Below are 24530 nucleotides of genomic sequence, written 5' to 3'. Positions count from 1 at the left end.
ATGGGTCAGGAGTCTGGTTATAGCTTTAGTCTTGTGTTTAGAGTCACATAGTGTTGATCCAGGTGTTGAACAAGGTTCAAAGGTCACCCATATCTCCATCATTATAGCTGAGCAGTGTCAATTTGATCATCCTGCAGTATCATGTGATTTTTTCAATGGAATCCACGCTTCTGATCATGCTTTCTTTGCCACCCTTGAGCAAATGTTTTGTAAATGTTGTAGTACTTCAGACTCTTCCCATCACTGTCAAGTTTTTATCCAATTATGCCCACCATCTATGTACCTTAGCATGCACCAGAAGATCATACTGTCACAACACGTGGCCCATATGTCACAACGTGTAGTCATGTATGGTCATACCGTGTTAGTGATGGTAGAAATAAGTTATATATTGATCAACTTTTAGCAGCACACCCATACAGTAACTAAAAGGCTACTATTCTCTGGCCCATATATCAATTAGGTGCTGTTAAGTAACCAACAATGCCAAGTCAATAGCCAGCCTCTAGCTTATAATTCTATGGGTTAAAAAATAGCTATGCTCAAATGGGTAGCTTTTCTTGCCCCTACGGGTTCACTTAAGAACTGTCATCAGTTGATATAACAGTAGGTATCTGGCTAGAATGGCTTTTCTCTCCTTTTTCCATCTTCTTTAGGATACTGGCTCTTCCATTCTTTCCACTTTGGCTATTGCTACGTATTCATTTTAAAAACCACATTTCCTTGTGAGAGTGAAGGGATTTCAGTCCTAGTAATCCCAGTCTTGTTCCCAGCACAGAAAGATGCCCATAGCTGTGATCTAGCTAGACAAGCTCTCAGCCAAAAGATGGCTATATAACTTAACCAAGGCTGATAATAAATCTGCACTGAGGTCCAAATGCATTGCACCACAGTAAACATATTTCTATCTCGTAGGTAAGACAATGAGTCTCAAAGTCAATAAATAACACAAACATGTGTTTGAGTAAGACTAATCAGATGCTGACCCACCTACTTTTGATTTGTAACCAACAGTGAAGAATGAGAGGAAAAAAAGATGCTAATTTCTCCCACACTCATTACAAGGATAGAGGATAACAGCCTCCCTCACATGCCACCATTATTCTACTCTAAGCCAGGCAAGGTGGTGCACACCAGTAATCCCAGCATCTGGGAGGCAGAAGCAAGTGGACAGCTATGAGTTTAAGAGAGTTCTTCTATAGAGAGAGTTCCAGGATAGCCAGGGCTGTTACATTGAGAAATCCTGTTTTAAAAACAAAACAAAACAAACATAACAACAATGACAATAAAAGATGATAGAAGCTATGTGCAAGAACTGGAATTTATCTCTTGGAAGAAGAGAGTTCAAAGGAAAAGTCATTTCTTGGTAGTGACCTGAAAATGAAAGACAGCAGACAGCTAATAACCACTAACCTCCTTCCTGTGAGCAAAGTTATACAAAACAGAGTGCTCCACCATCAACACTAATTAGGAATTTGTAACCATCTGCACCACAGATCTAGCAGAAAGCATGATTGTTGAAACGTTGAGAAAGGAGAAGAGCTTGCAAGCAGAAAATGCAAGGTGGGGCAAAACACTACCATTGCTTGGCAGAAGGAAATGACATTTTCTGGGTAGAGCTGATACAGTAGCATATCAGCTAACCATGTCGTGCTGTATTGTATTGTATTGTATTGTATTGTATTGTATTGTATTGTATTGTATTGCATTGCATTCCATTCCATTCCATTCCATTCCATTGTATTGTGTCGTATTGCGTTGTATTGCATTGCACTGCATGAGTTCGAACCAGCTTCCTATTATTTCTCCAAGAGAGTACACACTAAGCTTGAGGATTCTGGCAGCAAGAGGCTGGGGTTGAACAACTTGCAATGGTAGCTGCAGCGGAAAAAGCCAACCCTCAATCAGGAAGGATCCTCTCAAAAAAAAGTGACCCCCACAAAATATAGCCAGATATACCAAATATGAGAAGAGCAATGCTTGTGTTCTGGACACACAGGTTTCAGGCCAGAATAATTGCAACAATAAATATGCCATGAGAAACAACAATAAATAGTCATGTAAGGAATACCCTTTTCTATCTCTTCTTCTCCCACACTTAAAGAAAGCATGGACAAGAGCATCAGGAGGAGCATGTGAACCCCGCCAGAGGTTCACTAGCTGAGGACAGGGGTGAAATAAGAGGCCAGCGATTTTAATTGGAGAAGAATAAGGTGACCAAGAAGTTATAAACATCTTACTAGGATGTCGCTAAGGAGGTAGCCACATTGTTTATTGCACATTCCGGGGCACTAATGAGAGTTAAAAGAGCGAAAGAGTATGGACCTAAACATTCCCTAGAAAACAGGCAATATGTCAGCATGCCCTTACAGAAAGGAATTTCAGTACAGCACAATTTTTAACAGATTCTGGAAAAACAAAAGTGCTCCAGGCTCATATTTTAAATTCAATTTTGACACCAATTAATGTCCACTTTAAAATTTTTCTGCACCGATGCTACTTTGATAGAGCACAGAGGCTCCTCTCCAAGTAATATACAAATAAAAGAATAGTAAGATTTTAGAACCAAGACAGAAGTGCAAGCATTAGGACTAGAGCCTAATGGCCGCACATGGGGACATTTAGACAGAATCTGCAAAGGAAGAAACCCTGAGATATGTCCTTAAGTCCAGGCCCGCAACACCAGATGGATGGAGCAGAGGAAGAGGAGGGAGAGGGAAGGCAAGGAAGAAGAGTGTGAAAATAAACGGAAGGGGAAGACTTGCTTAAGGAGATGAAGGTAATTCAGAACTAAGAGGAATGGTGGGAACCACGGCACCGGCCAAATTCACCACCCTGTGTCAATAAACCTCACTGCAACGTGATCAGAATCACTGTGTCAATAAAACTTACTGCAACATGATCAGAATCACTGTGTTGCACCTTGTTGATGGTTGGTTTCACACAGCAGCAGCAGAACTGAGTAGCTGCAGCAGACTACCTGGTCCATTAAAGGCTGAGCTAATTCCCTCCTGGCTCTGTGTAAAAACTGTTTGCTGAGTCCCCTGTTTGAAGCTCCAAGGAGTCAACTAGCTGCTTCTCTGCATCATTATTTATTCTCAGCGAGGTATTCCAAAGGAAGATGGGTTATCTTCATTGCTGCCCACAGAACTGTGGCTTTGCAACTCTGTTTTCCTCCCTTATGAGAACTGCCAGATCGTTCCGCAACATTCCTCCGATATGTGCATGCCACGGGGATCTAGGACAGTCATTCAGCGTCCCATCAGCCACATTTTCCAAGTTAAATGCTCACAGAGACAAGGCTTTAGAGGACAACCTAGCTTATTTTGGTAGAAACCCTGGAAGAAGAAAAGCCAGGTGATACACCTGAAAGAAACCTAGACACTAGAGTGTGTGTTGCTCAGTCAGCTCCCACAGCATGCAGTCAGAGCTTCTCTGTGTACACAACATGCCTTGGAACTGTTCTATCAGAGGGATGAAGAAAGGGGGATGCTTACATTCCACACATGGAATTCACTGGTTCTTGCCTCCTTTATAGATGTCAGCCCACGTCTGTAACGTGCATTCTTCCTGCCAGCCTGATCCCAGAGCCACATCAGTCCCAAACGAACACACAGGACACTATATTAATTAGCTGTTGGCCGTTTGCTATGATTTCTTATCAGCTAGTTCTGGCTTAATCACTAACCCATAATTACTAATATATATTTCTATAAGGACTTATCTTTCAGAAAACTCCAGACTTGCATTCTTTCTTCCAGGGATCACATGGCAATGACTCTCTACACTACATTTCCCAGAATCCTCCTAGATTCCTAGTCCCACCTATCTTGCTTCCCTATTAGCCAACAGTGCTTTATTTATATATAAACACAGAAGGACTTCCCCACACATGTCATTTACTGGGCAAAGAAGGCTCTAAGAGCATGGCAGTCTCCCAATGGCAGTCTCCCAAAATATGCAGGCAAATCACTGGAAATTAGACTGATATACATAGAAGTGCCAATGGGTCTAAAGGCTAAGGGGCCAGATATCAAGTTATGTCCATCATGACTCTGACTTTACTTTATTCTACTAAAAGAGCTGCAATGAGTCTGAAATTCCCTTTGGATTACTTAAAAGAAACAATGGAGAGGAAACATCTGGAAAGACACGGAGTGATTTTTGTTTACCAGTTCACCGTATCTCATGTATAAATATCCTGACAGAGGACTTTTCTGCATTACCTATCTCATCAGAAGAAGGAAGGAAATAAAGAGAAGGGAATGTGATGGAAGGAAAATGATAAGGAATGGAGAAGAAAGGAAGACACTAGGAGAGTCAATCAGATAAGAAATAGAGTTTTTATGCCTCAGTACTCAAGAAAACATGAATCCAAATATGGACCCAGTGTCCCCATGTATTAATTCCCCCTTCACCACAGTCTAACGGGTGGAGAAAAATAGTATATGAGCTACCCAGAAAACTATAATTTCTGTAAAACCACACATCAGGCCACTGGTCTTCAAAGTTTTGATTTCCAAGTACTATTGGCCAATAAAAGTTGAAAAGTTTCCATTTCGTACAGACAGACAATTTCACATGTGCATGTACATTTAAGGTGCTCACACATATTCTAAATGCTAGCAGGTGATGTTCTCTCTATGCCTTCCCCACTGTGGTGGACTGTACCCTCTTAAACCCTGAGTCAAAATCAATCCTGCCTCATTGTACTAGTCAAGCTTCGGTGTCACTTGGACTGGAATTTGGAATCACCTGGGAGACTCACTTCTGTGTGTGACTGTGAGATGGTTTCTGGAGAGATTTAGATGAGGAGGGAAGACTCTTCCTGAGCATGGTTTGGTTGCTATCACCCAATAGAGAGGGGGAAAGGAGAAGAAACCCTGAGGAACACCTGTATGTATCCCTCTCTACTTTCTAACTGGATAGAATGAGACCAGCCGCCTCACACTCTTACCCTGAGCTAGGGTTGTCTTCAGCACCACCCTTTTTTCTACCACGATGGACTGCATCCTTTTACTGGGAGCCAAAGTAACCCCTTCCTTACCTAGTCTGTTTTTAGCAGGCATGTTAACACAGCAATAAAGAAAGGAACTAAGGGGAGGGAGAGAGATTTGAATATGAAAAAAAGAAAGGGAGGAAGGGAGCAGGAGAGAGGGAGGGGGAGAGGCAGAGAGAAGGGAGGAGAAAGAAAGGGAAGGGAAGAAGCAGGAGGAAGGAAAGGAAGAGAACAGAATGGTGGGGCAGGGCGGGGCAGGGTGGGGCAGAGCAAGGCAAGCTCTGCCTTCACAATAGATTTTCCCACTTATTCTCTCACCTCATTCAACTGACCACATTCCCTTTTTCTGAATGGCCACAAGTTAACCAGTGTCTTACTGCATATCGTTAGAGTGCTAAGTTCCTGGCCCTGCTCACTTGTCTTGATGCCTATTTTCTCTGTTGATCCAGATTACTAATATCTTAATTTGTAAATGAATACTGTCTTATTTGTGACATGCAGAAGTATTTATATCTGCATGTATTTATAGAACCCATATCATGGGCTGGCCAAAGAGGGCTCCAAAAGGCTAGCAATCTCCCTAAAATATGCAGGTACATCACTGGACACCAGGCAGATATAGGGGAAATAGCATGGAGCTAATGGAATAGGAGAAGAGCGCCTTCCATCACATGCTATGTCCATCTTGACCACAGCTGTACTTTATGACTTCATGATACTTACAGGGTGCAGTGGGTTCTGAAATTCAGTTCTCTCCTCAGACATGTTTATATATGTGCATGTCTTCATGGATGTGCTCATTTGTACTTGTGTCTTATTTCCCTCGTGTGCATGCAAAGGAAATTAAGAACACAGACTTTAATAAATGTCAGATTGAGATTTCATATTCATTGAGACAGAGGCTCACTATATTGTACAGTATACAGAACACTGTACTATATAAAAGTCCTGGCTGACCTGGAACTTTCTAGGCTGATTAGACTGATGACAAACTTGGCTTCCTGCCTCTCAGTGGAGATTTAGACTGAACTGGTAAAGCGATCCTGAAAAATTACTGAAGTTCCTTTGCCCTATGAGTTGAAGATTCTGAAATCCATTTCATAGATTTTAGAAAGACATTTAAAAAAATTACAGTAGCAATATGAGATACCAATGGTGGATGATGAACATGTGTCAGGCACGGAACTTATCATTATAGTCATTGTGCTTTCTCAACCTTAGGGCATATGCTTTAACATTATGCTTCTATAAGAGCTGAAAACACCTAATCTAAGCAATACAAACTGTCTAGAATCTTCCCTGGAATGTAGCAGGCATGCAGCAAGAGTGACTGGCCATGCTAGTGAAGGGAATGGTGGGAATTCCTGCCCAGAAAGAGTAGAAAGGGAAAAGTGAAGAGGCGTAGGGATGCCTACAGTGTGTGGTCTGCAATCTAGCCAATCTTTCCTCTACTTGACAGATAGCACCTTTTAAGCAATAGTCTTTTTCTACTGCTAAATTAAATCCGGTCCTGTAAGGGTAAAAATTAGATAAACAATAAAAAAGAAACATAAATAAAATTTTAAAAACTATTTCCCACAAGAAAAGCAGTATATTTATGGACAACAATAACAGCAGAGAAGTCTCACTTTGTGCTCAAGCAGGAAAATTAACGAGAGAACCTGGACTCTGTGCATGAAGCCATGATGGTAAGTACCAGAGTGTGACACATCTGAGTCCCTGAAATATGTGGCTATTTGTCAAACCTACCTCTCTTAAATGCATTCCAATGGAAAAGCTGGCAGAAGTAAACAAACAATATCAGAGAGGCCCCCTTCCTATTCTTTGAACAAGCAGAGCACAATTTTGCAATTTGTGACACCGGGACCTAGACTTCTCCCCAAAATAGTCACAAAATCAACTCTTTCACTCAGTTCTGTGATCAAACTTAAGCTACCAGTAACCTTTTCCAGACACCTTCTCTTACAGAGCAACTCTCCCAAGCTACACCTGCTCTCTCTCCTCTGTCCTGCTGGTTTGTGCTTCATTTATCACCACTGGATACTGTAAGGGTGTCTTCATTACTATAATACCATAATTATGTCTACACATGCATTAATTTAGTCACATAATTAAAATCTATATACTTCATTATTAATTGTCTATTTTCAAGAGAGTTTTCAATATGCAAAATGGAAGCTTTTGTGGTATATGACTGTATTTGCAGAGTGTCTTAAAAAGGAGATTGAGAGTGTGATTTTCGTGTCTATATAAATATTTTAAGACAACCACTATAATTTATGGTCAACTACATCTACAGTAAAGTGAAGTTAGTTGATGGTCACAGCATCATTTTGATACTCTGATTTTCAAACTAGAATACAAGTCTATACCATCTCCCCACACACTTGGGATTCTTTGTTATTTAATTAATTAATAAGCCCAAATAAAATTCCCAAAGCTTATGGAAAGAGTTTTGCATATATGTTGGTTTAGCATGCAATGTTAAAAGCATTCAGTATTCCCACACTGTGACCTAAGATGGGATATTTTCCCTTTGTTGTTGGCCTAGTTTCTACATCTGAATATAATGGGGGTTCCCTACACAATCTCCAGGGTTTGCTAAGGTTCAGTGATTTGTCAAAATTGAGTTTCTTATTTAGACTGAGGACAAATATTCAAGCTAAATGGGCCATGAGGAAGGGTTCTATACCCCATTCTGTAACAGAAACAGGATATAGCATACAGCTTATTAAAGTCATACAAATACAAGGAAATTTTAATTTTATATCATCAGCAGTTTTGAACACAATTTCAACCTTTGAACTCATGTAAGTTGCAAAGCATTGATTTTTGATAGAATATGAAGCTTAGAGTAAGGGCATTTTTAATGCTCCCGTGATTGGTGCTGGAAGCCGTATGACTTCAGAAGACAGGAGTGTAAACACACACTGTCTTTGGAAAAGCAATATAGAATCAGGTCACACTTGGGGCTCATAAAAAGGCCCCTCAGGTTGCATTGAGGTCTTTTCTAACATATTGAAATTGATCCATTAGTAGTTGGGTTTTGTGCAGGGTGATAAATATGGATCTATTTGTGTTCTTCTACATGCAGTTTGACCAGAACAATTTGTAGATGCTGTCTTTTTTCCAGTGTGTATTTCTGGATTCTTTATATATAAAAAACAGGTGTCCATAGATATGAGGACTTATATCTGGGTCTTCAATTTGAATTTATTGATCAGTGTGTCTGCTTTTAGGCCGGTACCATTCTGCTTTTATTACTATAGCCCCGTAGTACAATGTGAGATTGGGAATGATGACAGCTACGGAAGTTCTTGAATTATTTGGAATGGTTTTAGCTATCTTAGGTTTTGTGTTGTGGAATATTAGTTTAAGATGTGTTACATCCATTTATGCTGTGGAATATTTGCTTAATGATGCAAAGATGTTTTGCATTCTTTTATGTTGCACTTGTTTAACCTTGTAAAGCTGTGTTACTTTGCCTGTCTAAAACATCTGATGGGTCTAATAAGGAGCTGAACAGTCATTAGGTAGGCAGGAGAGAGAAATAGGCGGAGCTGTCAGGCAGAGAGAATAAACAGGAGGAGAAAAAAAGAGAGGGGGAGAATGCCAGGGGCCAACCACCCAGCCACACAACCAGCCAGAGTAAGAAGGAAAGGAAATATAGAATAAAGAAAAGGAAGAAGCTCAGAGGCAAAACATAGAAACAAGCCAAGCTAATGTCAAACGTTTAAGTCTCCCTGTATTATTTTGGAGCTGGGTGCCAGATGCTCAAAGGGCCAAAAAACTGCATTTTTCTGTTCCCACATGAATATGAAATTTGTTCTTTCAATATCTGTGAAGAAGTTTGATGGGAATTGCCCTTAATCTATACATTTCTCTTGGTAGGATGGCCATTTTTACTATATTAATCTCATTGGTCAATGAGCATGGGAGGTATTTCCATCTTCTGATAGCTTCTTTTACTTCTTCCCTTAATCTCTTTAATTTTATCATACAAGTCTTTGATTGCTTGGCTTGAGTTACACAAGATATTTTTTATTTTGCTGTTATTGTAAAAAGTGCTGTTTCCCTGATTTCTTTCTCGGTCCATTTGTCATTGTGTATAGGAAGGCTACATATTTTTGTGAGCTAATTTTGTAACCAGCTACTTTGCTGGTGTTTGTCAACTATAGAAGTTTCTAGATGAACTTTTTATGGTCACTTATGAATATCATCTTCTAATCAAAATACTTCAACTTCTTGTCTTCCAAATTGTATCTCCTTGATCATCTTCACTTATTATTTTAGCTAAGACTTCAAGTATGAAGAGAGTGAACAACTTTGACTTGTTTCTGATTTTAGTAGAAATGTTTGAGTTTCTCTCTATTTAGGTTAATGTTGGCTGAGGCCTTGCTGTAAATTATCTTTATTATGGTACAGTACATCTCATGTGTCTCAGTCTCTCCAAGACTTTTTATCAAGAATGGGTGTTGGATTTTGTCAAAGGCCTTTTCTTTGTCTCTTGAGATGATCATGGGCATTTTGGCTTTCAATTTGTTTATATGGTGGAATACCTGTTTTCGATTTGTGTATGTTGACCCATTCCTGAATCTCTGGGATGAAGACTACTTGATCATGGTGGATGATCTTTTTAATGTGTTCTCAGATTCAGTTCGCAGGTATTTTATTGAGAATTTTTGTATCTACATTCATAAAAGAAATCGGTCTGTTTGATGCCTGAGAGACCTGATCCAGACTCCATGAATGTAGTGCCAGGGAGGAGGCCACAGAAATCACTGGGGTCTTGGGCAGTAAATAGATCAGTGTTTACTATGGTTTATGAATGACCTTTGGGAGCCCATTCCAAATAAAGGTATGCTCTCTCAGCCTAGACACATGGGGAAGGGCCTCGGTCCTGCCCTGGATGAAATGATAGACTTTAAAGATTCCCCCAAGGATGTCCTCACCCTCCCTGGGGAATGATGTGGGGATTGGGTGGGGGAGCTGGGATATTGGTGGAGGGACAAGGGAGGAGGGGTGGGAGAGGGAGCTGGGATTGGCATGTGAAGCATTCATGTTTCTAATTTAAATTAAAACATTACAAAAAGAAATTGGTCTTTATTTCTCTTTCTTTGTTGGGTCTTTATGTGGTTTGGGTATCAGCATAATTGTGGCCTTATAGAATGAATTAGGCAGTGTTTCTCCTGTTTCTATTATGTGGAGTAATTGGAGAAGTGTAGGAATTATTTCTTCTCTGGAAGTCTGGTTGAGTTCTTTGCTGAATTCACCTGATACTGAGCTTTTATTTGGGGGGGGGACTTAACTACTACTTCTATTTCACTGGGAATTATAGGTCTGTTTCAATAGCTTTTCTGATCTTAATCTAACTTTGGTAGGTGGTATATATCAAGAAAATTACCCGGTTATTTTTGGTTTTTCAATTTGATGGGTTACATATTTTTAAAGTGTCTTTATGATTCTCTGGAATTCATTGGCATTTGTTGCTATACCCTCTTTTCTTCTCTAATTTTGTTAGTTTTGATCTCCCTTCTCCATCTTTTAGTTAATTTGACTAAGTATCTGTCAATCTTATTGATTTTCTCAAAGAACCAACTCTTTCATCAATTCTTTGTGTTTGTTGTTTTCATTTTATTTAGGTCATGAATTTTGTTATTTCTTCTTTTTGCTTTAGAGCTTTCAGGTGTGCTGTTAAGATAGCAATATAAAATATCTCCAATTCCTCTTATGTAGGCATTTAGAGTTATGAACTTGACTCTTCACACTGCCTTCATTATGTCCCATAGGCTTGGGTATGTTGTGTTTTCATTTTCATTTGGTTCTAAAAAGTTTTTAATTTTTCCTAAATTTCTGTCTTGACTCCTGTTTTACTAGTGGTGAACTGTTTAGTTTCCATGAGTTTGCAAGCTTTCTGTTATTTCTGCTACTGATATCCCGCTTTAATTCATGGTGGTCATATATTTTGCAAGTTGCTATTTCAATTTTCTTTCATTTGTTGAGATTTGCTTTGTGCCCATATAGTGTACAATTTAGAAGAAGTTCCATGAGGTACTGAGGAGATGGTATACTCTTTTGTGTTTGGATAAAATGTTCTGTAAATATCTGTTAGGTCCATTTGGTTTATGGCATACATTAGCTACAGAATTTCCGTTTAGTTTTTGTCTGGATGACCTGTCTTCTGGAGTTATTGGGATACTTAAGTTATCCAGTTTCTGTAAGGGTCAATATGTGATTTTAGCAGTAAAAGTGTTTCTTTTCCAAACTGTTTTTGGTGTATAAAAGCTTCTAATGCAATATCTTCTTGATTGATTTATTTTTCTTTGATGAGTATGTAGTGTCCTTCCCTATATCTTTCTATTAGTTTTATCTATTTTGTTAGATACTAAAAGATGGCTACACTATATTGATTCTTGGGTCCATTTGCTTAGAATGTGTTTTTCCATTCTTTTATCTGAGGGAATGCCTGTTCCTGAGGTTAGATGTGTTTCTTGGATGCATAAAACTGATGGCTCCTGTTCGCATCTAATCTGTTAGTCTGCGTCTTTTTTAATTGGGAAATTGAGACCACTGGTGTTGAGAGTCACCAAGGAACAGAGTTTGCGGATTACTGTTAGTTTGTTGTTCTGGTAAGGTATTCCCACTTCCTTTGATTTCTGGGTTTAAGAATATTAACTCATTGTACTTTATTATATGTAGTTAGGCTCTTCCGATTTACATTTTCCTTCTCACAGTTTCTGTAGAGCTGGGTAAGTTTAATTATGTCACGGAATGTGTTTCTTCTATCTATTGTGATTGATATTTTTGCTTGGAATAACTGTATAGGCTGTCATCTGTGGTCTTTCAGAATTTGTAGAACATTTTTCCAGGCCATTCTGGCTTTTAGTGTCTCCACTGGGAAACCAAGTGTTGTTCTGATGGGTCTGAGATGATAGGTTCTCCATCATTTTCCTTTGCAGCTTTTACTAATCCTTCTTTATTCTGTACATTTAGTGTTTTGAATATCATATGTCAAGAGGACTTTCTTTTCTTGTCCAGTCTATTTGGTATCTTGTATGCATCTTGTACCTTATAATAAGACATCTCCTTCTTCAGATTAGAAAATGTCTCTTTGCTGATTTGCTGAAAATACTTTCTGTGCCTTGACCTGGGTTTCTTCTCCTTTTTCTATTCCTGTTACTCTTAGGTTTATCTTTTCAAGATTCCCTGGATATTTTAATTGTGGAGTTTTTCAAATTTCACATTTTCTTTGTCTGAGATATTCGTTTCTTCTACTTGGTCTTTAATGCCTGATGTTCTCTCTTTCATCTCTTATATTCTGCTGCTGAGGTTTGCCTCAGAGGATCCTGTTCAACTACCTAAATTTTGCATTTCCAGTTTGACACATGTTGAGGCTTTCTTTTGTGGGTCCATTTCTACTCTCATTTCCTTGTTTCATTCCACCATTTGGGTTTTCAGAGATTTCATTAATGGGCATAGCCACACCTTCTTTAAGAACCTTGAGCATGTTATATTTCTTTTGTGTGTGTGTGTGTGTGTCTGGGTTACCTCACTCAGGATGGCTTTTTTTCTAGTTCCATCCATTTGCCTGTAAATTTCAAGATGTCCTTGTTTTTTATCACTGAGTAGACCCTAAGAGAAAACATACGTAGATCTACCTAGGAAGGGGAAAAAGACAAACTTTCCTGAGTACATTTGGAGTGGGGAAGGAGTCAAGGGGAGTAGAGAAAACATATAGCTCAATTAAAAAAGAAAAAATTAATAATGAAAAAAATTTTTAAAGAACCTTGAGTATAACCATAATAGCTATTGTGAAGTCCTTGTATTGCGTTTCAGCTATATTACACTTCTCATGGCCTACTGTAATAGGGTTGCTGGGCTTTGGTGCAGACATATTGCCTTGGGTGTTATTGATTTTTTTATGCTGACATCTAGGCATCTGGATTTGAAATTATTGTAATTCTAGGTGCTGATATCTGGTTTTCTGTGAGGGGGGTGGAAGGTGTTGTTCCATTCCTTGGTTTCCGTTTCCTTCTCTGGTTCTTCAAGACTGTGGTGGTTGTGGGATCCCTGGTATGTAATCCTTCTGAAATCCTACTGGGTGTGGCCACTGGAGAACTTGTTTCTAGGCATTGGGAGCTGACATTTATGGGTGGGGATGAGATAGTAAGGGGCGGGGTAAGAGATCTGCAGGATGGAGAAAAGATTGGAGTGCCGTCAGGTTCTGTATAGACTGTGGGACAGGACTGTAGGCCATAGCGGGTGGTCTGCTAAACAGCAGGGAGTAAGACAGGGATTGGAATTGGAGGAGATGAGGAAGAGGTAAGATCACCTACCTGATTCCCTGGTCAGCACTGCCAGGGGGTTTTCAGGGAGTGCCTCTGGAAGTTCATGGTTTAGACAAAGGGATGGGAAGGTGGAGGAAAGAGAGAGAAGATCATTGTCATGTTTTAATTTTAAGCCACGTTCATCTGTGGTTCAAAGGAACAGGGAATTAAATTTAGTAGCTGTTTACTACAAAGCAAACAACTGATATATTTGATGTCACATAGCCTGCTGCTTTGCTCCTCGTTCGACATGAGGCCCAGACAAATAGAGTTCTCTCTGATAAGTTCAAAGGGCTACTCTCTTAATCCTTGCTGTTGTTGCAAGTCCATGTGGCTTCACTAATTTGTACCAACATATTTTTACAGTTAGTGGGCCATTTACAGGCCATGTCTCTTTCAACAGAAAATCGAGCTAAATGGGAAGCATACATTCACATATCTGCTCGGTGACCCAAACAGTAAAGAGAAAAGAAATGGAAAAATTGAAGAACATGCATTCTAGAACAAGGAGACCAAGAGGCCATGAATATAGTGAAACGTTAGAAGCTGCAAGGCAGATGGATGACGGACGGGACGGAGTAACCAAAGGATGCTGAACTATGGAGAAGTGGGCAGGCGGGCTGATTTACGTCACACGTGTCCCCAGTGGTTCTTCTGGGACTGCAAACACGCACAGACCAACAATTTAGGTGTAAGAGAGGAAGGGGGGAGGAGGAAGGAAGAAAGAAAGAAACACAGGCTTCCATTCCACCTTTGTTTAGGAATGAATCACATTATGATGGTTTATCTTTGGAAGGGACCAATTGAAGGGTTTGTGCTCTGTGTAACAGCAGACAGAGCTAAATATGAGGCATCCATCCCATGAACGATTATGCTGTGAGAAAGCCTGCAGTCTGTGTTGAGACAGTCTCCTTCCTATCTAACTCTAACAACAATGTCATGTCCTTAGGAAGCAGGCAGGTAGGAGCCCGCTAGAGACTCTGGCTGACTCCACAGCACACAGATTCGCCACCCAGATCTCCCTTCAAGGAACACCAGGCTGTGTACATTTGAGTGGCTGTGTCCCAGGTCCTTCATGTCTCTGGCTCAGCTATGGAAATCCAGTGAACCAAGGTCACGCTTTCCCTGAGATGTCACACATTCAGTGGTTATTGGATTCCTCCTTGGCTAGTCACTGTCTAAGCTGGTTGGGAAGAAGTCAGCCACTCTTCCAGCCCAGTAGGGGGAACTGATGGACAAAACTCCCTGCAGATTCTGCTATGGCAACTTGCATGACAGTCTCATGTCTCAGCTTTTGGGCCCTCTCTCCTTCTCTCCACCACACTGCTGGTCTCTAAGAACTGTCTCACCACTAGTTTTGATTTGGTGTTTGCTTCCAGAGAAACCACAAAAGTCCCACCCATTGAATAGCTAAAGAAACTATTAGCAGTCTCCTAAAGTTAAAACAAAGCTGAAATCCACAGCTGAGGAGTCTGATGTACACACTCAGGCTTCCAGTCACCTTTGTGGGGTGACCACTTAATGTGAGTCAGTGATACACTTAAATGTGAGACATCCAAGTATGGATCAACATTGAGAGATGCCTCTGACATCAGCAGTTACACAAAATGATAACTCTGCATAAAATATTTGTATCAATGCAAGCCACAATACCAATCATTCAAATATGCAGCAAAAACATATTCTAAAACCATAAAAATCTCCTTGAACTCAGAGGATGTGACTAAGATGAGTTACTATAAGCATATCCAAAGATTTTCATGGCGCAGTTATAGAAAGTTTCTAATATATATATATATACATATATATATTACTGACATATATAATATATTATATATTATTGATATATCTATATCAGCAAGAAAAACACAGAATAATTTAAGTAAAACAGAAAAAGAAGTTTAAGAAACTAATATTTACATTTTATTCCTGGAGATATAAATACCAATGACATCAATTCCAGAATGAGAAAGTTGAAAAAAGAGAGGAAAAATATAAAATGAAAATTTGAAAAGTTGGGGCTAGAGACTCAGAGGAACCAAGTTGGATTCTGGGGGCCATTATGGTGGTTCGCAACTGACCCTACTCCAACCATGCTCTCTGTGGGTAATTAGCACACATGATGCAGAGACACACATGTGGGCAAAGCCCACATTCACAGAAAGAAAAAATACTAACCGTTTTGTAAATTTTGAAAAATGTTCCCAGAATAGAAAATGTCAGTTTCCAGGGGAAAATACCCATCTTACTAATTTAATACCTAATTCATTATTAACAAATAGAATTTTTAACACTCAAAGCACCTAAATCAAGAAAAAGTAAATTAACACAAATCTCCTGGAAAAGATATGAGTGTCTCTCTTCAGAGGGTGCGGAATCAGAAGGCTTGATGACACAGCATTAAGAAGAGGTTCTCACTGGGAATCAGTCCTTGCACTGCTGAGAACGAGGGGTTCCTGATGTTTTCTGCCTTGTGTAAGTCTGTGTTAGGGTGGGTGTACAGCCCTGTTTTGGTTTGTGCCATCATAGGATGCCACACACAATAGCTCATGAACACCAGGCACTTGTCTCTCTTTGGTCCACACTAGAGGCTGGAAGACAAAGTCCAGTGTAGTCGGCGTCTACTGTAGGCTCTACTTTTTGAGTACATGGAAAATCCTAGCCATGTACTCAGACGGTGTAAGGGGCAAATCACTACTTTGGGTCTTCCTAATGAGAGATTCCCCAGAGGTCCTAGCTCCTAACATTGTCCCTCTGGGGGTTAGGACTTCGTGTGTAAATGTGAGGAGGAAAAGAAGCATTGAGAACACAGTGATGTAAAATGAACATGCTTTTAGGCCAACATCACCACATACACTGTCAAGTCCCGTGATCCCGTTCCTTCTGTACCCAAGTTGAAGATGGGAGTTCTGAAGAGGATAAACCACACTAGGAAACCAAGGATGCTGGGGAGATGACTCAGTGTGTACAGCACTTGCCCACAAGCACGAGGACTTGGGTTCCAAAACCTAGAACACCTACAAAAGGAGTCGTGGTAGCATCCTTACATAATCTCAGTGCTCCCAAAAAGAGATAGAATGTGGAGATGGGTGACTGCATGGAAGTTTGCCGACCAACTACCTTCCGTAGATAGTGGCAGCCAACAAGAGAACTTATTTCAACCAGGGTGGGAGGGGAGGAACAATATCCGATGTTGTCTTCTTACCTCTACACACACGATATGGATCATTCAAGCACACACACACTCATGCATAGACACACACACACACACACACAAACACACAGAAAGAGACAGACAGACAGACAGAAAGAAAGACAGACAGACAGACTCAAGGGTGTTAGGAACATCATAGCAGCAAGTATGGAGTCCTAGAATGATGGTGCCTATGTCCCAAAGGCCCTGAGACAATCTTCTTCATTGGGATATATTTGAAAGATACGTTCATGTCTCAGAATAAAATGAAAGGAAAAGACACACTAAGAAGTGCCTACCAAGATCCACAGTGGAGGGAGCAAACAAGGAAAGGTAATTGTTAACCTCAGCATAGGTAAAAAATCTGTGCAAAAAGGCTCTAGGCTGCTGATCTGAATTCCAGGGCGGGGGGATCCTTGAAAGAGCTTAGTGGCATTTGTTCCAAACAGTTGCCAAACTTACATTGCAAATTACTCCTGAATTTTTCTGCCAGGACTTTCGTGCTCCGTCCTTATCTGGTAGCGGTGTGAGGCAAGTGTTTGCACAGAGCACTAGCACCGGGTCAGTCACCTGCTTAGCATTGAGGAAAATGAAGAAAAGTTATTGGAAGGCCAGCACCTTGTGAGGCCCTGCGATCCTGCCTCCAGTGCTGTGTCTGAAGTAGGACAGTAGTGAAGAGTTCCGGGGCCTCTAGGGTTTGCTGCGGACAGTAGAAAATAATGAGTCATTTTCATCACCATGCCCTGCTTCTACCAGCAGGTGTTGAGGTGAAGAGACAAGCGGTGGGGGAAATTAAATGTTGTTTTTTCCCAGTGTCTCAGCCTTTCCAAAAGTGAGTGTAGCCAGATCTAATGGCCCAGTCTGGACACCAGCTCCTTGGGAGGCTAAAGCAGAGGGATAGCAAAATCAAAGCTTGCCTGGGCAGGGGCTATGTCTCGCTGGCAGATTGCACTCTTAGCATTCTCCAGTCTAGGTGTTCGATTCCCAGTACTGATACATGATTGTTAAGTATATATAATAATTGACAAATAAATTTAGGAAGAATCTTGGTTTAGCATAGAAAGAATAGCTTCTAACCATGATCTAAGAGGACAACATTAAAGAATATAAAGACTTTTCTGTACAGACACCAACATGGATTTTAACCCCATTCCATTTCTGTATTTTGCAACCAAAAGGCTGCATATCCTTGAATGAGTGCTTGGGATTAGTGGAGAGGAGAAACAGAAGAGAGTTACTATGGGGAAGAACCACATCCCAGTGAGTAACACTAGGCTGTATATACTAAGGCTGTAAAATGACCTGTGCATGGGGTTGGAAGAGGAAATTTAGGGAGAGTAATATCTGGTACTGTACTTGCTCAACAGGTGTGCTGGGGTATATGGCCCCCTGATATTATTAAATAAAGCATTAAACATTCTCATAATGGTATAATGAAACAAAGATGAAAACTAAAATATGGTGGGAAGCCAGGGTTGTGTGCCGCAGAACCCCCATGCACTGATCTTTAAAGGGCATCAGAAGTAGAAGGCAGGGCATTGGACCGCCCTTGGGTACTCATGACGAGGGTTTGATAGAAGTACAAGGCAGGGTATTGAGGCTCCCTTGCCTACTCATGAGGAGGGTTTGAGTTTGTGTGTGTCTTTGTTAAAGAAAGGATGAGCTGGCAGGAGGCAGAGGAAGCCAGGAACATCAAAAGGACCCTGCCTCCTAACCATCAAGGAAGTTGGAAGTGATTATTATCTCTTCTCATGGACCTCCCTCTTTGCTCTTAATTTACAGATAATGTCACATCGTCATTTCTCAGACAGTACAGTGATAGGAGACAGTCCAAACGTCCAGCGGTGCCCTGCCAAAGCATGTGCTCTCTTCCAGTACATGCCTGCAAGGATGCCCAGATGTTTGATGTTGAGAAATGTGGCTCAAAAGAGGATTCTATCTTATTTAGAATAAGGATGCTATGTGATCTTAGTGGCAGGAAAAGACTGAGTTGTTAATAATCCTGAAAAGTGTTTGAAGGTCAGTGAGAAGCCTGAGAAACCCACAGAGCAGGAAGGAAACTCGAGAACAAGAGGAAACATTGCATTCCTCCTGCCCCAAGGATGGACTCACTCTGGAAAGCAGCCAGGTAAACAGGATCACGATGTGAGCATGAGGAAAGCCACATACATGTGATCTAGCATGTTTCCCATGGGGGAAGGTCTTGGGGGAACACAGGAATAGAATCATAGGTGTTGTAGACACTGTGCTTTCTGCTGCCTGGGCCCATACTATACATAAGAACCTGGATATTTGGGGTCAGCACTGTTTCTCTTGCCAATACACAGATCTCCAGCCCCAAAGGGACTTCCACTAGAGCTGGGGCATTGGGCCCTAGCTGGGCAGGGCATGTGGGAGTGAGAATGAGATGGTTTTGTTGACCTTCGCTGTCTTCATGGAACTTTAGATCCATCAGAAGAAGAATCACACTGGATTCTGCCAACGTTGTTCATTTTACTGGACAATGGGACTGTCAAGACCATCTCTTCCTAGGGTGCTTTAGCAGGATTAAGTTTTGAGGAATGTGTGGCCCAATTAAGGCTTCCTTGTGCCATATTTATTAAGATTGTGGTGGTGACTATTGTCACCATTACCTAATACAACTAATGTAATATAAGCTAGACTTGGTAAATAATTGTTTACCTGAACACTACAATCTGTGAAGGAAAAGAAGAAACTGGAAAGAAAGAAATGTTTCTTGATAAATAGAAGGTGTGGGGTGTGGGATCATGCCCAAATTTCAAAGCTAGAACAAAGTATCAAATTTCAGAGTTGGATCGAAGTTATCAAAGTCCTCCTTACACACACACATCACAAAGGCCCACTGACAAGTGATAGGTCTTACATGAGTTCCTTCCCAAATTTTTACCTCCACTCTGCCCTCTAGTGAAGTCTACAGAACAGCAAGGACTGTTAGACTCCTGGAACCTTCCAAAGCAATAAAGGAGGATTCCTTCTGTGGCTGATAGTGGCCACATGGCTGCTGACTTGTCACACACAATGAGGGTGGCATCTTATCTCTGGCCCGTCCTCACACCTGGCTCTAGTCAGGACAGGATTCTTTGTAGCCAACATGCAAGGCAAAGCCTCATCCCTCATTCTCCTGCATGTTGTACCTCTTTGCTGGTCCAGCTCACTAGGGAAGGATCAGGGAAACCATGAGGTCTCTCGGGGAAACATGGTCCAGGAGCAGTGGCCAGTGATGATTGCAGTCAGTGGACACAAACTAATGACATGACATATTGACAAAGAACCACAATAGATACTTTATATTTGTGACACAACACACACACACATGAAATCACATATACAAACATGACCACACACATATACAGAAAGACAAAAATTTTCAAAACTAATCTTTATTTTATTTGTTTTAATTCATTGGGCTCTCAGCCTTTGTTGATTTCATAGACCCTAGTGTGTGAACCATTTGAAAGATTGTGGAAGTCAAACTCCATGTCATCCGTGAGATTAAAGTCATCTTTCATTGCTGGAAAGTGGCTGGAATTGGGAGAGTGACAGGAAATGAGATGCCCCCTTCCTGGTATTTCCAAAGGGAAAGGAATTCTCATTCAAGGAGCCCCCGGAATGGGAAGAGGAAATCACAGCCTGGCTGTGGTCCCCAAGCACACACACGACAGTTTAAATGATGGAGGACGATTTGAGGATACCAAAATGACTGCGTGTATTCCTGAGTCCTGTTTTGTTTCTTGTTCTTTTGTACATAGGGTCAGTCTGGCTCACTGTGTAGCCCAGGCTGCCCTCGAATAAAGCATTCCTTTGCATTAAAGAAATGTGGTCGTTTTACTGAGTCTAAAATACTATTTTGTTGTTGTTTTTAACCCTAGGAAGAGGAGATTTTACTGTTATCAAGTTTGGCTGGATCCTTACACACTATTATTGATTAGCATTATTGCTGAATCCTCCTGGTCCCCAAGCCAAGCGGCTGTCTCTCTGCCCTACCTTCCAGGAAGGTCACCCGAAGTGCAAGGTCAGCCCCGCAGATTAATTGGCCACTGCAGGAGCTCCCTGCAGACACTCCAGCAAGACTGAGGACCCAGCCATGTCTCTGCTGACCACTGTGCTGCTGCTCTGGGGTAAGACGTCCTGGGACCTAAAACCTCTCTGGGCAGGTGCGGTATGAACGGGGGACTCACTGACTCTGTCCCTACAGGCCTCACTCTGCGCCCAGCAACTGCTCAGTTCGGTAAGTTCAGAGATGGGGCCTAGAAACAGCAGGCGGGAAACCCCTTTCCCAACAGCAGCAAGCTATCCCTGGCTCTTTCCCACTCCAGATGGCACCAGTGAAGCTATCCTACGGCTAGACCCTCAGTCCCTGCTGGAACCCTGGGCAAACCTGACACTGACCTGTGAGGCTTCCTTCCCTACCAAGAGCTTCCAGCTGATCATGAATGGATGGCGCCTGCATCAGGTCAACCTTCAAAAGTATGTTCTGTCACACCAGTTCCCACTGGGGCCAATTACAAGTAGCAACAGTGGCCTCTACCGCTGCCGATACGGCGTGGAGCCCCCAACTACTGAACTGAATGAGCTGAACAAGTGGACAATGCTAAGCAATCTTGTAGAGGTGACAGGGACAGGTAAGCGGGGTCATAATGGGGTGAGGAGGCAGTGGATGGAGGGACATAGATGGAGGAGCTTCCATTCATGACGCCTGGTACCTCTTGGCCTCGGTTTGTTCATCTGTCAAGTGGGAATGTTTATGCTGTCCCCAGAGGCTTGTGAATAACGTCTCAATGAGTGATGGGGACAGGCATGGCACTGAGTAGTGTTCTGTACCCATTCTCTTGCTCTTACACTCACCCCCACGCCCTGCTGCTGGGGTCCATACTCTCATTTTCTCCAGAGTGATACTGAGGCACTCACCAACTCTGCCTTCGCCCTCCACAGAGCCCTTGCCCCGACCCTCACTTTCTGTTCAGCCGGTGCCCTGGGTGGTCCCTCTCCTGGGAACACACCTGCGGTGTCACTCTGCACTGCGGGGTGTAACTTTCATGCTGAGGTTGGAAGGAGATGACAGTTTCCTGAAGGAGATCACAGCCCAAGACAAGGACCAAGCCTGGTTTGCAGTCTACAAACCCGGCACCTACAGCTGTAGCTACCGTACTCACGCAGAAGGCACACCTTCTGAGCCCAGCGCTCCTGTGATCATCAAGGCCTACAGTGAGTGTTGAACCCCAACAATGAAAAGCCAGCGTAGGATGGGTGTATGGTGTCCCCAGATACGCCTGCCATCCCTGAGCCGTCACTGGAAAATGAAGATTTGGGGACTGGACAAAGGACAGTTCTTAGTGGGACCTTACAGAGTAGGTGTCCTGGACTCCTGCCTGAGTACACTTCCCTGCCTTGCAGCCAAACCGCCTCCGCCCATTCTGGATTTTTTTGGAAATTACCCACAAGTCAAGTTCCAGACCACACTTGAGATCCTTGCCTGCAGAGCTCCTATGAATGTACATGACTTCCAACTCAGGCGGGGTGAGAGGGTGCTAAACGTTCGTGGGGTCAGCCCTCTCCGAGATCTCATGATCTACCACTTGAACTTTACGGAACTGGAGGACCAGGGCCCTTTTACCTGCCGCTACCGTATCCACAGAAAGGTGGAGGGTTGGTCGGAAGACAGTGAGCCGGTAGAGCTGATGTGGAGTGATGGTGAGTTTCACAGCGAGGCCGCAGACAAGAGTGGGCCGTGAGGTCCAAGACGGTGATCAGAATCAAGCAGGACGGGGACCCCAAAACAGAACCTCCAAATCATAGCCACGGTTTCCCAAGCTTTCAATAGGACAATTAATACAGCAGCTTTGTGCCCAGTAATGAATTGGATCACCAAAGAAGTCTGGCACGGAGTTTAATGGGCCCCACATGTCAGGGTATCCAAGCAGGAATGAGGTGGGCTTGCTGCCCGTTGGGAGCGGGAAAAGCCTGGGATGGTGACTGGGTGGCAGAGATTTAAGCAGTGTTGTCTTTGGTGCCTTACAGAAGCAGGCAAGAGAGGTGGCAAGGTGGTCCCTTTAAGCAGAAGGCTGAGTCAGAGCATAGGCTGAACTATGAATAGGGCTCTTGCGGTGCCTTCCGGCTGGGCCAATGTGTCTGATCCTCCACAGAGACACTACCGGCCCCCGTGCTCACCGCAGAGCCGTCGAGTAAGAACCTTGAACCTGGCTCCACCGTGCGTCTTCGATGTACTGCACCCAAGGACGGCCTCCGTTTTGGCCTACAACGACAGGGTGACATAATAGAGGATCCCCTGATCCAGATGCTGAAACCGGCTGGAACCGAAGCTGTCTTCGAGCTGCACGATGTCTCAACAATAGACTCTGGCAACTACAGTTGTGTCTACATGGAACAGACACCACCCTTCTCGGGATCCGCTCCTAGCAAGATCTTGGAGTTGCTTGTGAATGGTGAGCTGAGTATAACTGTAATGTGTAACTACCTTAAGGACTGGGCTGCGATCTTGTGAAGGGACATCTGCTCTGGGTTGTGCCTTAATGATGTGTTAGACTTTGAGAACCTTGAAATAGACTCCCCAAGGTGAAAAACTCCCCTGGTTTGTTTTCTATGCTCTAATGTGAAAGACATCTCATAGAACGGTGTCCAATGGTGTTAGGATCCAAGTTTTTCATGTACAAGAGCACCTTCCTGTGCCTCAGTTTCCCTGTGATGCATGTATGCCAAGTCCACTCATACTATTGACTGCCTTGAACTAATGTGTAATTTTACAGACACCAGAGTCCCTGGGCTTTATCGGTCCTTCAATTTCCTCATTTAGGTCTCAGTGGGTCAGAGGTCACCCACAAAAGACTTCTCACTGGTTTCAGATTTACTTAGGTTCTCACCTCAGGTCTTTGAACTGAGCTTGTTCTACAAGTGTGTTTCTGAAAGGTCGTTTCCCCACTCCAACTCTTTGGGCATCCCACGAGGTCTTGGGACAGACCAGTACCTGGTAGATCTCATAGACATCATGATTTGGGGGTATGGACATATAGATGACATGTAGATTCTACAACACCAGAGTTTATGACACAGGGCAGGACAGGGAGCCGCCTGGCTCAGAGTGGAGAGTACAAAGGACATAGCCAGAGTAGAACCCCATTGGGCCTGGTGGAAGTTGCTACAATCCCATTGCCATCCCCCTTCACAGGGCCACCACCTAAGCCAAAGCTCGAAGCTCTGTGGACAGGCAAAGTGCCTCTGGGCCATGAAGCCAAATTTCGCTGCCATGGCCATGTGCCCAAGGTCAGCATGGAGCTGGTGCGCGAGGGCTACCGTTTACCCTTCTGGATGAGCTCAGCAATGAGAAGCACCTGGGCTGAGCTGAAGCTGCCCTTCGTGGGTCCCCAACACACAGGCAACTACAGCTGCCGCTATACCGCCGAGTCACCCTTCGAGTTCGTCTCAGGGACCAGCGACCCTGTGGAGCTGATAGTAGAAGGTAAGGCTTCCAGGGCTGTGCTGGGTTTTTGCCTCTTGATATTTCCAGGGCTGTCCGCTGCTTAATAGCTTAATCAAGTGCAGTGTGCAAAGTCCCCGTGGCAATTTGCAGGATCAATGCATTCACTTTTTCATCTAGATATCTGATGCGGGTGCAGTTACGGGGGAAAAAATGATGTCCTTGGAAAAGGTGGAAGATCGGGAGAATTCCCATTCCTCCAGCTGTAAGATGCCTTCCCTTGAATCTCTCTGGACTTAATAAATGGCAAAGAAGAGTTTGTTTAAAGACTGTTTTCCATCTATGTGTCCTCGGTGGCTACAGGAGGCAGGGAAGGGTGGTGGGCTATTCTTCCAGGCCTGAGACCATGTGTAATTAAAGAGGGTAGGCTAAGGGTTGAATCCTAAGGACAGAAGGGTGAAGGCCTGGTCTTGTTATCCCATTTCTCAAGATCCTTTCTTCTGCCTTCCTTTCTGCAATTCCTCTTAGCTCCCGGCCACATCTCCTACCTTCCAGCAG

At 42.7% G+C, this 24530-nt stretch overlaps 1 protein-coding gene across 1 annotated transcript; it reads left to right on the top strand.

Moving 5' to 3' along the window:
* The first annotated feature begins 20624 nt into the window (after positions 1–20624).
* On the top strand, positions 20625–24275 carry A1bg (alpha-1-B glycoprotein). The gene is made up of 7 exons (XM_040730596.1): positions 20625–20694; positions 20857–21162; positions 21473–21745; positions 21935–22231; positions 22684–22983; positions 23724–24014; positions 24153–24275. The coding sequence occupies exons 1-7, from the start codon at positions 20625–20627 to the stop codon at positions 24158–24160; spliced, it is 1545 nt and encodes a 514-aa protein (XP_040586530.1). The 3' UTR covers positions 24161–24275.
* Positions 24276–24530: the final 255 nt, after the last annotated feature.

This window comes from Mesocricetus auratus, unplaced genomic scaffold (genome assembly GCF_017639785.1).
Source record: "Mesocricetus auratus isolate SY011 unplaced genomic scaffold, BCM_Maur_2.0 Super-Scaffold_100023, whole genome shotgun sequence".
Lineage (NCBI taxonomy): Eukaryota > Metazoa > Chordata > Mammalia > Rodentia > Cricetidae > Mesocricetus > Mesocricetus auratus.
Note: the sequence above shows the minus strand (reverse complement) of the source record. Positions and strands in the feature narration are given on the sequence as shown.